Source organism: Nyctereutes procyonoides, unplaced genomic scaffold (genome assembly GCF_905146905.1).
Source record: "Nyctereutes procyonoides isolate TBG_1078 unplaced genomic scaffold, NYPRO_anot_genome, whole genome shotgun sequence".
NCBI classification, from domain to species: domain Eukaryota; kingdom Metazoa; phylum Chordata; class Mammalia; order Carnivora; family Canidae; genus Nyctereutes; species Nyctereutes procyonoides.
Genome location: NW_026575146.1, coordinates 23,752,173 through 23,766,877, shown reverse-complemented (window position 1 = coordinate 23,766,877; position 14,705 = coordinate 23,752,173). Strand labels below are relative to the sequence as shown.

General features: G+C 49.1%; 1 protein-coding gene across 2 annotated transcripts; it reads right to left on the bottom strand.

Annotated features, from left to right (window-relative positions):
* Positions 1-550: 550 nt before the first annotated feature.
* Positions 551-8,472, bottom strand: VGLL2 (vestigial like family member 2). Of its 2 annotated transcripts, XM_055310873.1 has the most exons (4): positions 8,193-8,472; positions 5,651-5,963; positions 3,088-3,609; positions 551-1,758 (listed from the first exon to the last, which is right to left on the bottom strand). In XM_055310873.1, exons 1-4 carry the CDS (start codon positions 8,271-8,273, stop codon positions 1,718-1,720), a joined length of 957 nt encoding a protein of 318 aa, XP_055166848.1. In that variant the 5' UTR covers positions 8,274-8,472; the 3' UTR covers positions 551-1,717. The 2 variants fall into 2 exon arrangements, with proteins under 2 accessions (XP_055166848.1, XP_055166847.1); XM_055310872.1 differs by lacking the exon at positions 551-1,758 and having other exon boundaries at positions 2,577-3,609.
* Positions 8,473-14,705: the final 6,233 nt, after the last annotated feature.

Below are 14,705 nucleotides of genomic sequence, written 5' to 3'. Positions count from 1 at the left end.
AAAAAATTTTAAAAAAATATTTATTTATTTATTTATTTATTTATTTATTTATTTATTTATTTATTTATTTATTTATTTATTTTTGCCTACTGGTAGGTTTGGTTTCTTAGCCTAGTTTATGAAAATGTAATATCACCAATATTTCAAAGACACTTTTTAAACTGACTACTGTCCTAAGAGTCTGGAATTGAAGAAGGAACAACAAGTCTCTTCTGGAGAGTAATAAATGTGTTCCTGACTGAACAGTGTCCAGGTCGTGCTTTTAGTACCATCTCTACTTTCAACCCAGTGAATGCTGGACAGGGAAGCCGTGGGCTTCTGCTGGCCACAATTTTCACATGTGTGAAACAGAGGTGGGATACCTAACTTCTCACTTCTGGGGTTGATGCGAGGTGGCAAAGGGTGAACGGGTTTCACAGAATGGGAAACACTTGGGAAAACCAAAAAGCACTATATATATATATATATATATATATATATATATATATATATACATATATATATATATATATAATGGAACATTAGTTACTGACATCAGATTGTACTACTATAAATTATTTTATTCCACTAGAGAAAGACTAAGACATTTATCTCCTTTTTATGAAATAACACAGCGACCCTGTAGTAAAGAGACATTTTTACTGTTCATTTCTTCTTCCTCGTTACCTGCAGCTTTGCCCACCTGTGGACCCCTTCCCCTGTGCCAAAATTAAAGTGACCAAACAGTGACCATAGAGACTGAGAGGAATATTCGAGGTACTGGAGACTCCATGGACATTTCTTCCCCTTGTGGCGATTCCTGGTTCTTCTTCATGGAGGCAGTTGGGGTTCCTTGCTGCTTTTTTTTTTTTCATCCAGAGGAGGATGGAAGGAGAGATGGAATTTGTAGGAGAAGGCAGAGAAGAGTTTCTTCTTTCATCGTAAAATGTTTCTCGTAAAAAATAGGATATATATCTACACACACACACACATATAAAATAGATCCAGTGCAATTGCAATTGTTGTGCCAAACACTGGGAAGTGCCACCTTGGTCGATGTATTTCTGGAGTTTTCAAACAGTTGTCCTTACAACAGCTGCATTTCAGTAAGACTTGGGCAGGTGGCTTCAGATAAGCCACTTGCCACTCACATTTAGGCTGAGGCTTCCATGTTCACAGTCCAAATGAAAAAAGTGTGTCTTTGTGTCTGGAGTGGGTGTTGCAGAGAGGGAGTGGGCATGAAGGGAGCTGGAGGCCATGAGGTGAGGAAGAAGGAAGTGGCCTCTTTTACTTCTCTACCACAGTCTTTGATGCAAATACAAATACATTTTAAATGTGAGGATACTGACATCAGTAGTGCTATATGGTCACACCACTTAATGACATAATTCACATCAGCATAAAAAATATTCACACCAAAAGAGTCCCTTTTTCCCCCCTCCTCTTTTCAAGAAAACTTATGACATCATATCACCTAAGTGAGATCACCGCAGATATTTCCAGTGATCTGCCCGGAAGGCTTGTAACATGATTCAGAGTCTTTGGATCTGCTCTTTCCGCGGAAGGAATTATTGTTAGACAAAACTTCTGTAGATGTATGTTTTGGTTTTCGCAATACACGGAGCAGTTTGAAGTCTCTGCCTTCCCCCGTGTCCTCATCCATGAAGTGAGAGGCCCAGGTGCTGAGCCTCCGTGGCTGGTCGGAAGGGAAAGGGAAGGGGGAACCGGGGTCAGCAGATCAGCTCAGGAGGGACGCACCACAGAGGGAATAACGACGAGCTGCAAACCAAGATCAGAAGCTGTTACAAACCCACTCTGATTCCAGCTCTGAGCGTCACCAATTGCGCTATGCAGAGACCTACGGGGAGCAAGGTGGACTGTCTAAAACCAGTACAGATCTTTGCTTTTGTCCTGAGGCTGCAAACCTGAAAACAGAGAGAAAACAAAAGAAAGAGGGAGAGGGAGAGAGAGAGAGAGAGAGCGAAGAGAGGGAGAGAGAAGGGATTGGGGGCGGGAAGGCACAGGTATTTAAGGAAAGAGAAAAAGACAAACACCACTGTTTTATTGTGAATGTCACAGAATTCTTCTAAAGGGCATTAATGGAAGTAAAAGCGAAGCAAACAGAAATGTCAAATCTTCACCTGAAGGAAGGGCGGGTGGGCAAGACTACAAGCCAACAATTGCATTTATAATATAATCATTTTGGGGTTCTGCCCTAAAAATAAAGGAAGCAGAAGAGTAAGCCCTTATTCGAATGTCCCTTTCGAATGCAACTCGTTAAGCCAGGAACTCGATATAGTCATCGAAATCACATTCTCTTTACGCTTTACATTTTAAGAGACTTGTTTAATTTGGTTATTCGGCTGATATGAGAATCACATTTTTCCTTCCTTATAACTGTCACTAGGAGACAATACCCCCTTTCCTCCCCCCACCCCAAGCTGCAGAAGATTCTGAACTACACTCTTAGCTCTAGGTCCTCTAGATCAGCGCTGTCCAATAAAAACAACAATGGGAGCCACAGGCATAACTCTAAATTTTCTAGCAGCCACATTGGAAACAAGTAAAAAGAACCAGGTGAGCATTAATCTTGGCAATATAGTTTATTTGACCTGATGTGTTCAATGTGCAATGTGTCGAAAGTATTCCAACATGCAATCAACATAAAAATACTGGTGAGATGAATTTTACATTTTTTTCCCTCGCACACAGTTTTGAAATCCAGTGTGTATTATGCACGTACAGCACATCCCAGTTCGTCCTAGCCACGTTGCAAGGGCTCAACAGGTATCCGTGGCTGGCGGTTACAGGATTGAACAGCGCAGAGCTAGAACCTTTCCAGCAGATTACTCATTTATTCATACTTATTTATTTAGTCAAATTTTGGGGAAAAAAATCCTCTATTATATTTTCCAGCCAGGTTAGAGCAGTGCCCCTCTTTGCCATTCTGCCCACACCGATGACACTGGGCCACCTGTCTGCGGAAGCCCTGCGGGCCACAAGGTCACTGGGGTCTCCAAGGGGAGCTAAGGGGCGTCCGGGGCTCAGCCCAGGGTCGGACACAGGGCAGGAGGGGTCCGGGGAGGCCAAGCTCCCTCTCCCGCTTACCTGAGTCCACGCTGAGTCCCAGCCCCTGGGCCACGTCCCCCGCGGGGCTGGCGAAGGGTCCCCCGGGCGCGGCCCACGCGGCGCCGGCCGGCTCGCCCTTGGCGGAGAGCTCGCAGGGCGGGCTGCCGGGCGCGGGCGCCGGCGCGGGCGCGAGGCGGGCGGGGCGCCCGGAGGCCGCGGGCATCAGCAGCGGCCCGTAGCGCGGGTCGAAGTGCGGCGCGTAGACCTCGTGCACGGCGGCGGGCCGCGGGTAGGCGGCGGCCTGGGCGCCCAGCGCGCTGCCCAGCGCGTACGGGTGGTGCGGGTGCGCGTGGTGCGGGTGCGCGTGGTGCCAGGGCTCGGCCGCGCCCTGGTGCAGGTGGCTGTGCAGCGCGGCCGGCGAGTAGGGGTCGGCGGCGGCGAAGGGCAGCTCCGAGTGCGCGGCGGCCAGCGGGCTGCCCAGCGGCGCGGGCACCGGTGCCTGGTACGCGCTGTTCCAGAAGGAGGCGGGGAAGCTGCGCTGGCTCATCGGGAAGGAGCCGTCTGCGGGCCGGCGGGGCGGGGGGAGCAAAGGAAGAGAGGGGCGCGTCACCGCGGGGCCAGGAAGCGCCCACCCCGCCCGAGGGGGAGCTGAACGCGCAGGGCGCGCGCGGGGCGGGGGGGGGGCGCGAGATGCTGCAGCCTGAGAATTCCAGGTTACGGCCCCGCAAAGTGGGGGGAACCCTTTGGGAAGGAGGGCCGCTTCCACGGAATCTGCAGACGCGTCTCCAGAGCGCACACCCCAGGACGCACTGGGAGAGGAAGAGGCCGGAGACAACCCCCCTCCTCAACTCCAGTTTTGGGGCGCGGGGAGCGGGTCCCCCGACTCCAGGCTCTGCTGGCTCGGGGGGGGGGGGGGTAGACGCGGTCTCGCTCCCGGTCCCAGCCCGCAGCCTCTCCCCAAGCTAAAGATACTTCTTCCCACTCTTGGTCAGCCGCTTGGCGATTCCACTACCCCCTCTGGCGTTTCAGCCTCCCCAGCTCCAGAAAATGTGCCCCTCCAAGGCCTCTGATATAGACTGGAAGTCCATCGACATATTTCAAAGTCTTGCTATTATTAGCCTCCTTTCTAGAAACCTTCTTTCAAATATTTTTTTTTCCCAAGAACTCAAGCAAAAGAGTAAACTAGACCTATTAAAAGGGCAGCTGTATTATTTGCAGAGGGACACACAGGGACAGATCTTTTAAGTTTTAATTAGTTAACACTGGTTCCTTAAAGTGTGGACGCCAGGAATAATAATAATAATTATTATTATTGCCAATATCACGGTTGACTCCTCCAACCGGGAAGCATTTTAAGAGAACAGCACATAGATCAAATTTGTCACCTGTAGTGGGAAGGGCGGGAAAGAAAGATATTTAATTCCAGAGGCCTTGACTTAGCACCTCCGGGGAAGGCATCTGCATCACATACTAGAGAATTAAAAATGCGGTGAAAATGCAATTTATGTAGTGAACAGTCTTCCTGTTAAACACATTTAGGCGACTGGAGAATCAAAAGAATGTTCTGTATTCAAAACTAATGATTTGAGATCTTGTCTAGGCAAGGCTTACACAAAGTGTCACACACTCTAAAGGAAAAAAAGAGAGGGTGAGTGTTGTCATCCCCCCTCTCATATTGGTTTTCCTTTTTATAACAAAGTCCTCATTTTTCAGCTTGGTACACATCAGAAATTAAGTTTAGTGAGAATGTTTATCGAAGAGTTACCCCCACCCTTGTCTTGGAAATAAAAGGAGATTGAGATTTCAGAATAGAAGGGAGATTTAGTTGGCTTGACCAATAAATCATTGTCCCAGGCTAGATAAAGCAGTGCTTTGTGAGATAAGTAGAACAATAAAGAGGGGATGTGTTTGGGGAAAACTCTTAGAGATGTTTTGGCTGTACCTAAATTTTTATTTCTTTGGTCACTGAAAGACATTTTCTGCTTCAAGATTTCCTAGGTAATAGAAACATGGCAAAAAAAAAAGCATATATAAATTTTAAGAGACATTCTTCAGCAGGTTTTGCTTACAGTGAGGTCTAGGACTTTTTCCTCTGGGCAAATTTTCAGGAACTAAGTGCCCTGAAAGTTGTTGTAGATGAAGATCTTCCTCGTGGCTTTGGAGAGTGTTGGGAACCGCGCATTCCCCCAGCATGTTTACATACATTTTTCTATCTGTCCTTACTGCCATCTCCAGGGATAGTTAAGAGGGCGGGTATTACTCTAATTTTAGAGACCAGTAAATAGAGTGACCTCACAGAGGTTAAGAGACTTGCCCAAGGTCATAGTGCTAGGGAGTGGTAGGGCCAACAGGAAAACCCAGGTCTCCCAATTCCAAGGCTAGTGTTTTTTTCTAGGTCACTGCTCTGTCCTGTCTCTTCAAGGAGAAATTTTCTTTTCCTTCCTTCCTTTTACTTGCCCACCCCATAGGCCCCTTCTCACCTCCTATGGGCAGCCCAGTATTCCTTCTGCTGCCTTTCCTCGGGCGGCCCCCCTCCCCACGTAGGTGGGCCCCAGGCCAAGAAGCCTCTCTCCCGGCGCTCAGCAGCAGGCCCTTTACTCACCCCGCCAGGGCCCGGAGCTCCTGGGTGCTTTGCTGCTCGTACAGCTCGGGGAATAGCTGCTAGGCTGGCTCAAGGCCCTACTGAAGTGCTCGTCCACCACCGAGCTGATGTCCCCCTGGAAATAGGTGAAGAGGACGCAGCGGGAGTTGATGTACTCCGCCTCTGGTGGGCGCTCTTTCTCTGGGCTGCCTTCTTCCTCTTTGATACTGGCTGGAGTTTGGCTGGAAAAGGAGGAGCTGCCGCTGCCGGTGCTGTTGCTGGGGCTGGCGTTGCACTCTTGGGCTTCCTGCATTTTGGAGTAGTAGGCTAGTTTCTGCTCAAAGAGAGAAAGAACAGAGAGGTCACTTTCAAAAGAGATGGCAAACTGGGTTCCCACTCCACTCCTTCAGATCTCTAAGGTATGGAAAGGCCGCTCCCCCCCCCCCCCCCCAGCAACCAGGCCTAAGCCCTATGGTCAGTAACCCGGTGAGCTTCTGAGAGGCGGATTGCCCTTCTTGGTGTCTCCGTCTCCCCAGAATTGCTGCCAGACCACAGGGAAAGCTCTCTGAAGATGTCAGGGGGAAAAATCCCAGAAGATGCCAGGATATGAGCTGAGTTTGACTGCAAAGCCAGGCTCGGGGCAGATATATTTTTAAAATCAGGCTCCAAGGATAAAGGGCACCCAAGTCCAGTTAGGGCCTGAATGTCCCCTGCCTAAGAATCCAGGACAGATGCACAAGATGCAAGATTTAAGCATTATCCTGATGGAGCATGAAAATATCCAAATCCACGTCACATAGCCAGGAATGTAAAAGAAAAACTGCCACGGAGGTGTGAGATAGTTCCATTTAGGAAAGAATCTTGTGGGGTAAAAATGTGGAATAACATCCTGACATGGATCATGTTAATAAGTGCAACTTGATATTTGTTTGGTCGCCCATAAATTGTCCACTTAAAAGTCTATCGCTGTTTTTAAAGAGATCATCTTTTGAGTAAGTGGGCTATGAGGATAGAACCCTCGGCGTCTCTATGCACATTGAGGAAACAAGTAAGGAGAAGGAAGAAAGAAGAAGATCTTAGCTGTGAAGTTGGGTAAATTGTGACTGTCCAGTGGTGATTCTAAAAGCCGAGTGTAGCTGCTGAAATATTTTCTTAGAAATGGGCAATAGGCTGAATGCAGTGCTAACGCATTTATGAAGGCAGAGATGGCCTCAAAGTGGGCTGATCATGCAAAACTGAACAGAGATCTTAATGGAATAGGTTGGTCCAGGGTCAGGGAGAAGAAAGGACCAAACAGACAGAAAACCAACCCATCTCCTTCCTCTCTTTGCAATATTGCCAGCCTGGGAAGGAGCCATCTCAGAAGCTGAAGCCAAAAAGACCGGTTACTTAGCAGGATCACCACTTCCACCACTTTCCACTTGGCTTATAATGAGGGACTCTGGTGATCCCCCCAAATTAATATTGTGAGACTAAACAAACTCCTAGATGGAAAATTTTAAAAGGGGGAAGGTAGAAGGAAAAAAGCAAAAAGCAAAGCCTACTCCTTCCATTCTTAATTCAACAGAAAATTTTCGAATAGACATTCTGAATTTGCAAGGAAAATTGTTAAAAAACTTGGGCTGGGGGTCCAGATATATTTCATTCTCTCTGGGACTGGAGTCCAGGCCCGTCACTCTGGAACCTGTTCCTGACTCCTATGGCCCCCTGGGTGTGTGATCTTATTCTTTTGCTGGACTTCGGTCTTCAGTTTTTACAATATCAGCTGAGGTAGTGGAAAGAAAAACTGGGTCGCCCAGACCCAGCCCGGAGACGAGAGAAATTGGAATAATTAAATCTTCAAGAGTTTGTGGAAACGGGGTTAAGTGGTCTTCTTTACAGGTGGGTCAGTGGCCTGCAGGACAGCCCGATGCAGCCACTCGGGTCATAGAAATGCGAAATATTATCTCTGAAGCTCGCCTCGGCCAGGTCACTTGCAACCCAATAATCCCAGAATTTTGCAGAGCAGAGATTATAAAACCCACGCTTTCACGAGTTCCTTTTGTAACGAATTCTCCGGTTCGGGAATGAATTGGCCTGATCCCCTGAGAACTGAAACGGTGGGGGGGGGGGGAAGCTCCTCCTTAGATAAACTTGCAGGAATGAGAACGCAGGTCTTTGCATTTTTGATAGAAAGGCAAGAGAGGCACGTCTTGGCTTTTTTTCTCTCGGGGCTCTCACCTCTGAGACCAAAGCTGGGTTATCCCTGCGGGAGCTTTGCTCGCATCTCCCCTCACCCGCACGGAAGAATCTGGAGTCCGACAAACTCCAAGGAGACCGTCCGGCTCGCGCGATCCTCGGGCGACTGCTCCCCGCAGGAGCGGGGCACGCGCTTAGCCGCCTTCCCGAGGGAGCAAGTGCACAGGCTGAAAGGGGGTTGGCCCAACCTCCCGGGGGCAGCGCCCGCAGGCCCGCATCCCCGGGGCTCCCCCGCTGGTAGACTTCGGGGTCCAGGCGGGGCTCCTGCCAGCGGGGACCCCCCCCACCCCGGTCTCCGGGATCGCGGCCGGGAGGAGACACGTACCTGGTGGTAGGGGGTGTAGGCGGCTGCGAAGTAAGGCTGGGGAGGACCATAGACTTGGTACATAACATCCAGACAGCTCATGGCTCCCCGCAGCGGAGACGGCTAAGCGGTTTTTCATCAACTCTCGGTCCGCGGAGCGCAGAGATGCTGCATGGGCGGCGCTTGCACCCGAGCTCCCGAGTCATCGGCGGCGGGGCGGCGGGCAGCGCGCTCGGCGGCTCCGGCTCCCGCTCCCGCTCCCGTTCCCGCTCGCAGGCTCCGCTCCCAGCCCGGCAGCGTCGGCCCGGACAGCGCTCCGGGATAGCAGCGCCCGGAGCTCCCGCTAGTGGGCATTTAAACCCCACGCCCGCCTGGCGTGCTGACGCCACTCCGGGCCGCGGAGGGGGCGGGGACCGGGGCGCCAATGGGGAGCCGGGGACCGGGCCCGAGGGGGCTCCCGGCGTGTTTCCCCGGGGCTCCCCCGCGGCGAGCTGGGGGACCCGCGGGCGACCGGCTGCGCAGCTCCGTGCTGAGCCCCGAGGATTCCCAGGCTGAAGCTGGAGAGAGCGAGAGACCTACCGAGAGAGACGGAAAAGGGGAGAGGGAGGGGGCAGCGCCGAAGGGGGCGAGAGGGGCGCTCACACTTGGGGAAAGAAAGTGAAGTTTGGTGCCTGGTGGCGGGGGTCCTGGGGGGAGCCCCAGACTCCAGCCGGAGGCGGAGAGTGTGTGCGCCCGGGAGTGGCCGGCTCGGCCTCCGCGGGGTGCCGGGAGGGATGCGCTCTCCCCCTCCCCAGGAATCCGCCGGCGGATCCGCGTCTGCTCCGACAGGTGTCCAGGGAGTCTGGAGACTCCTGGCGGGTGCGGAGGAGCTCCCCCCGGGGCGGGGGGGGGGGGCCGCGGCTGAAGCCGGTGAGCACTGCCCGCCGCACCTCCTGGGACCCGGCCCCCCCGCCAGCTCCCACACCCCCAGTCCGCTCCGCGGGGTCCGTCCCTTCTGCCTCGTTCGAGTTCGATCCCGACACACGCTCTTCCGAGTCCCCGCACCCAAACCCGCTCCGTCGGCGCTGTTCGCGCCCTGCCTTGGCTCCTCCCGGTGCGAGATGCTTTCGAGGAGTCCGGGAGGCCTTCCCCGGCCCTCGGCAGCCCCGGGTCTCCCCCGCAGGAGGCCTTTAAAGCTGCGGGAGCTTTTTGGGACGAGGACGTGTCTGCTGCCGAAGGAACCGTGCTGGAGCACGCAGGGAGGTCAGAGAGGACTTTTGCTTCCTCTTCCACCAGGAGAACAGCGGCTACGACGTTATGTTTCGTTTTAGAGAGTTGAAAGGATGCGTTTCAGTTGTGAAGCGCGCGCACCGTTCTCTTTCGTGCCCTGAGAGCTCTGTCCCGGCTCGGATGGGCTCCCCGCGACGCTCTTCCTCCTCCCCTAAGCGCTCCCCACTCCTCCCATCACAAATCCCCGGGGTCCCCGGGGAGTCCTCCGTCCCGGCAAGTTTAGGGATGGATCGAGACAGGGCTGTTGGGTAGGCTGGGTCAGGCGGTGGAAAGGGCGTTATGGGAATCGTGGTGGGCCCGACGTGAGGGGGCGGGGGGGGGCAGAGCTTGGGAGCACGGAGGGCCCACAACCGAGAGGTGCAGTGCATCACTGAACCCCAGCTATTACCCAGTTTCAAAACAACAAAAAGTCTGACATCGCATCCCAGGCTGTAAAACTGCAAACACACGCACCCTTAAAGGTATAGTTAGTTGTCTTAGAAACGGGAACATTGAGGCCAAATGGTTTCCGGGGTTGAGGTTTTGGGATTAACCGAATAATAAATGCACAACGGCTCCGAGGGTCCAGTTCTGTTTATAAGTGGTGAGCTGCCCTGAGCGGTCGGAAGAGTTTAAGTACGATGTCGATTCTAAAGAAAAAATTAAAATAAAAAAAATAATAAAGCCACTACTCAGTATAGTTTCACGCAAGCCTTTTCAGGGGCTACGTTGCCCCTTGCCCGGGGTCTGCAAGCTCCTAGAGCCTTTGGCGATCTGGGCGCACAGAACCTCCTTCCCGCCCCAACCTCAACCCCAACCCACCTGCCCCCGGGTGTTTCCGAGAAGGGCAAAACACCGCCTTTGGAGCAGCCCGGGGGGCTCAGCGGTTTAGCGCCGCCTTCAGCCCAGGGCCTGATCCTGGAGACGCGGATCGAGTCCCACGTCGGGCTCCCTGCGTGGGGCCTGCTTCTCCCTCTGCCTGTGTCTCAGCCCCCCTCTCTCTCTGTGTCTCATAAATAAATAAAATCTTAAAAAAAAAAAAAACCGCCTTTGCTTTCTCCGGGGGCAAAGAGCGAACCTTCATCCGAAGAGCCACGATGTGCCCCCCTGGAGGCGGGAGCAAGGCGCGTAGGTCCCGGTGTTTCTCGCCGCCTGGGCGCACGCTAGCGGCCGCGTCCTGGCTCCCGGAATCGGGTCCGAGCGGGAGCCGAGGTGCCCACGACAGATCGCGGCCAGTAGGCGCGACCCCTGAGGGTCACCTGCCCCCTGCCCCTTCCGCGCAGGTCCCGCTGTCTATCTGTGGACTCAGAGGTTCTACTTTGGCTTCCTCCAGCGAGGGCATCTCCGGGCCCCCGCGACCTCCCCGAGGCGCGCTCCTGCCCGGCGGCCCAGGCTCCGCCGCGTGGCACGAGGCCCACGATGCCGCGTGGGGCAAGCGCCGGGCCCTGAGCGCGGGATCGCGCGCCTCGCGAGGTCTGGGCAGCTCCGTTCCGCTGCTTGCTCACCTCCCATCCCCTGCACCCACTCACTTTGAACACAGAGAAAGGCAGAGACACAGGCAGAGGGAGAAGCACGCTCCCTGCAGGGAGCCTGATGTAGGATTCGATCCCAGGACTCCAGGATCACACCCTGGCCCTTAGGCAGGCGCTCAACCGCTGAGCCACCCAGGGATCCCCTCACTTTGCTATTTTTACTTGACTTTGACCGTGGGACCAGAGGAACTTTGATTTCCGCACAAATTCAGGAGAAAATAAGGACAATCTCTCCGCATCAAGCGAGGCCCAGCAAAATGGTAGTTATGTTTTAAAAGGATTACGGGAGCAGTGACATCCCACAGTTGGAACAAAGAAGAAGAAGAGAATGTGGGGCCGGTTGCCTAAGGCTGCTTTCGGTTCACATTTCTCAAACTCCTCTATTTGAGCCAGGTTTTGAAAACCTTGCTCAGGCTAAGTAAGGGTACTGGCCCCACAGGAGTTTAAAGAAACACAGGAGATTGGGACCAGTGAGCATCGATTTGAATTTAGGCAGGAAAACTGTTGCCTCCATCCCAACTCCCCCCCCCCCCCAAGTCCGAGGTAAAGGAAGAAGAATGAAGTTTTAAAATATGCCCACTGATTGGAGCAAGGTCAGTCTTTTCCGTGTATCTGGAAAGCTGTCATTTACACAAAGGTGGTATTTCTCAATCAGAGGAGATTGTGTCTTGTTTATATGCTGAAGTAGAAAGTAAAACAATTAAATTTAACCCCCTCTACTCTTAAAGACGTTCAAACTGGCAGGACACCAACTCATCAAAGAAATGACAAACCACCAGGACTTGAACTCATCAAAGAAGTGAGATTTTGGTTCAGAGCCTTGGGAATGGACTACAGAAAACTGGGGTGGGGGGGAGGGGGGTGCCTCTCACTTCCTTCCTTTCTCCTCTCCCCCCAGTTATTTTAGAAGAGACTACACACTAGACAGTAGATGTCTCTGAGCTTGGCTCCCCTAACAAATGTATCAACATCCCCAGAAAGGCCTACTATTACCATGACAGCTAATCTAATTGCCTTTTAACTTCCTAATTGGGCAGAGAAAAATAACAAAACTTCTTTCAGAAATGAATTCCACTTTATGATAGCTTCATGGAAATTTATTGAGCTGCAAGGAGGGAATTTGCCATATGAAAGTAGTTGTTTCCACCAAAATTCCCTTTTAGTATTCCATTCTAGGGTGCAATCTTTTTTTTTTCCTTAGTGTGAAATTCTAACAATACCTAGAACTGTGAAAATAAAAGGTGCCTTTATTCTTGAAGTTAACAAATGAAGTTAATTACTTTTGAATGCATACTTGTTTCAAGATATCACAATGGAGCACTTTATTTTGTCTCTGGAAAGGTTGCTTATCATTTTCCTAAGCTAATGGACTTCGATACCTTCAGAGTTTTTCTGACCATCTGTGTCATCTTATTCTGAAAACTGTAAAGAAGCAACTTTAAAGGAAGGATGTAAGAATAGAATGAATTTGGAGAACTGATCTGCAGCCAGCCCAGGCCTTCCCTCACCCATGATTTATTTGAATCATTGACTGTTGGCATTTTAGGTTGCCTTATGCTGCCAGCCAAAGGAGATGAACACAGTGGTAATATCAAAGACTTTTTTTTTAACCCCTAAACCCACCCTGGCCTGTATTACAGACAGGAGATGCGTTTGGAATTTGTGAGTAGCTGACAAGAACTTGTGGATTCCAAATACTAATATTAGTTGAAAACATATCTGCAAAAAATCACGTTTTGGGGGCACTGTGTTATTTAATAATAGTATGCTGGTAACTAAGGGAGAACTGAATGGTGATTTTATTTAAAGAAAAAAGAGAAATTTCTGGACTCTGAAAGCTCACTAAAGAGCTAGGTGGAGTGAGTCCAGTTTGACTTAGAGAAAAACCGAGGCAAAGAGGGTTCAATTATTTTCATACAAACTTAGAATAGCTCTTCATGTTTTCAAGTGAAAACCCTCCATGGTCTGTCCTGATGAATAGAGGAGACTACTTTGTAACTATGGACATATATTTAATTACTATAATATTAAACTTTTCCTCTTTCATCTTTTAAAGACTATTTTCATGTTACATACAAGTCAACTTTAGCTTAGGTGAAATCATTGCAACTTTCTGAATTTAGTTTTCTCTTAAGTTCTTATTGATGTCAATGGCTGGTTATACAATCGAGAAGTATATTTAAGACCACAATTCATCTTTTAGAAGTAAGTTCTTTTTAATGAGTCTCTATGAAATGCTTAGTATAAATATATCATTTATAGACAAATCCATATGATTCAAACCTTTCAAAATGATAACATACAAAGGGCAAGAAGAGAGACTGGGAATAGCGTGTGTGAAATATTTTGGTTTGCTATGATTTTGCAAGAGAATAAAAGTTAGAAGGAAATTTACATTCTCTGTTATTGACTTGGACACAAAGGGTTAAGTCAGAGAGCATATATCAATTATTTCTTAATGGGGAGAAGTTTTCATCTTTACTTGGCTGGAAAAGTCACTCTGATTATTAGTTTCTGATTATAGTGAAAAAATTTCTGATTTTTTAGTTTCTGATTATAGTGAAAAAATTTCTTTGTAAAGACACACAGTCCAGTGATATCCTAGAAGCTAATGTATCTGTGAAACTCCTTTTGTGAGGTACAGGGATATAGAGGAATTTGCAGATTCAGAAGGTGGAAGTAGACTGAAGGATTTAAACTGGTGACTTAGATATTTGACAGTATTGGTGTTGATCCATTCCCAAACTTCTGTTTATAAACTTCATTTCAGCAGGATGCTAAGGGGATTAAAAGGACGCCACAGACAGAAGGTGAGGATATCCATCTGAGTGTGACGTCCTGTCACATGCTTCAAGAGATCTTGAAACAGCTTCTTAGAAATTCCCTCATAGAGAATTTCTCTTGGCATGTGTGGAAGAATTTTTAGCACCAACTGCTAGACTGGCATTGACTATCTTAATTTCATTGGTTATTATGACTGATTTTTAAGCAAATTTCATGATGACATAAATAAATTAGGTTTAGCTATGCCTCAAGTACAACATGTAGTATGAAGTTTGATGATGCATCAGGACACTTAGCAGGCCCCAAAGCAGACTATATATTTTGTTTTTGTTCTTACCTTTATACTATAAATACTGCACATCATATTTCTAAGTAGAAGTCTGGTTGTTGACTCTGAAATTTAAATTTCACTAGCTGATATAATTTTTTCATATTTCTTCATAAGATGCATGAATCAATCACTTTGTAAAATAATCTAACCTGTAACATCACCTAAGATTTTTTAAAAAGCTTTTAAAATTTGAAATGTAGAATTTAAAAAATAGTATATTATTTTATATGTCTCATGCAGAATATTGCCACACAGTGAATCACAGTGGAAATTTGGCAGTTGCCCAGATAATTTGGAATGAAAACCAGCTAAATATGACTATGTAATAAATCAAAGTGAAAAATTCAGGTTTCAAAGTAGGCTTTCACCAAGGAAACTTCTTTCCATATTAACAAACTAATGCCCATACTCCTAAGCATAGCTAATTCTTTCTCCAAATGTATGTGCGCTCAGAATCTGGCCATGTCCTTAATAATGTCTGTTGGTTTTGTAAATATTTTAAGATAGTGATTCTGAAATGGTTTAAAAAAACACATTTTTTACCCTGTAGCTTTCTTTTTCTTTTCAAATAAATTTGAAGTCCTAATATGCACCAACGTTTATACCTTTGCCCGGGGGGTATTTGAGGTAGTGACTATC

Excerpts from the sequence above, each read along its gene's own strand:
- VGLL2 (XM_055310872.1), bottom strand. The coding sequence starts at position 8,273 with ATGAGCTGTCTGGATGTTATGTACCAAGTCTATGGTCCTCCCCAGCCT. Across the intron at positions 5,964-8,192 it reads CCTACACCCCCTACCACCAG|AAACTAGCCTACTACTCCAA; the intron begins GTACGTGTCTCC and ends CTCTTTGAGCAG. Across the intron at positions 3,610-5,650 it reads GAGCTCCGGGCCCTGGCGGG|ACGGCTCCTTCCCGATGAGC; the intron begins GTGAGTAAAGGG and ends GCCGGCCCGCAG.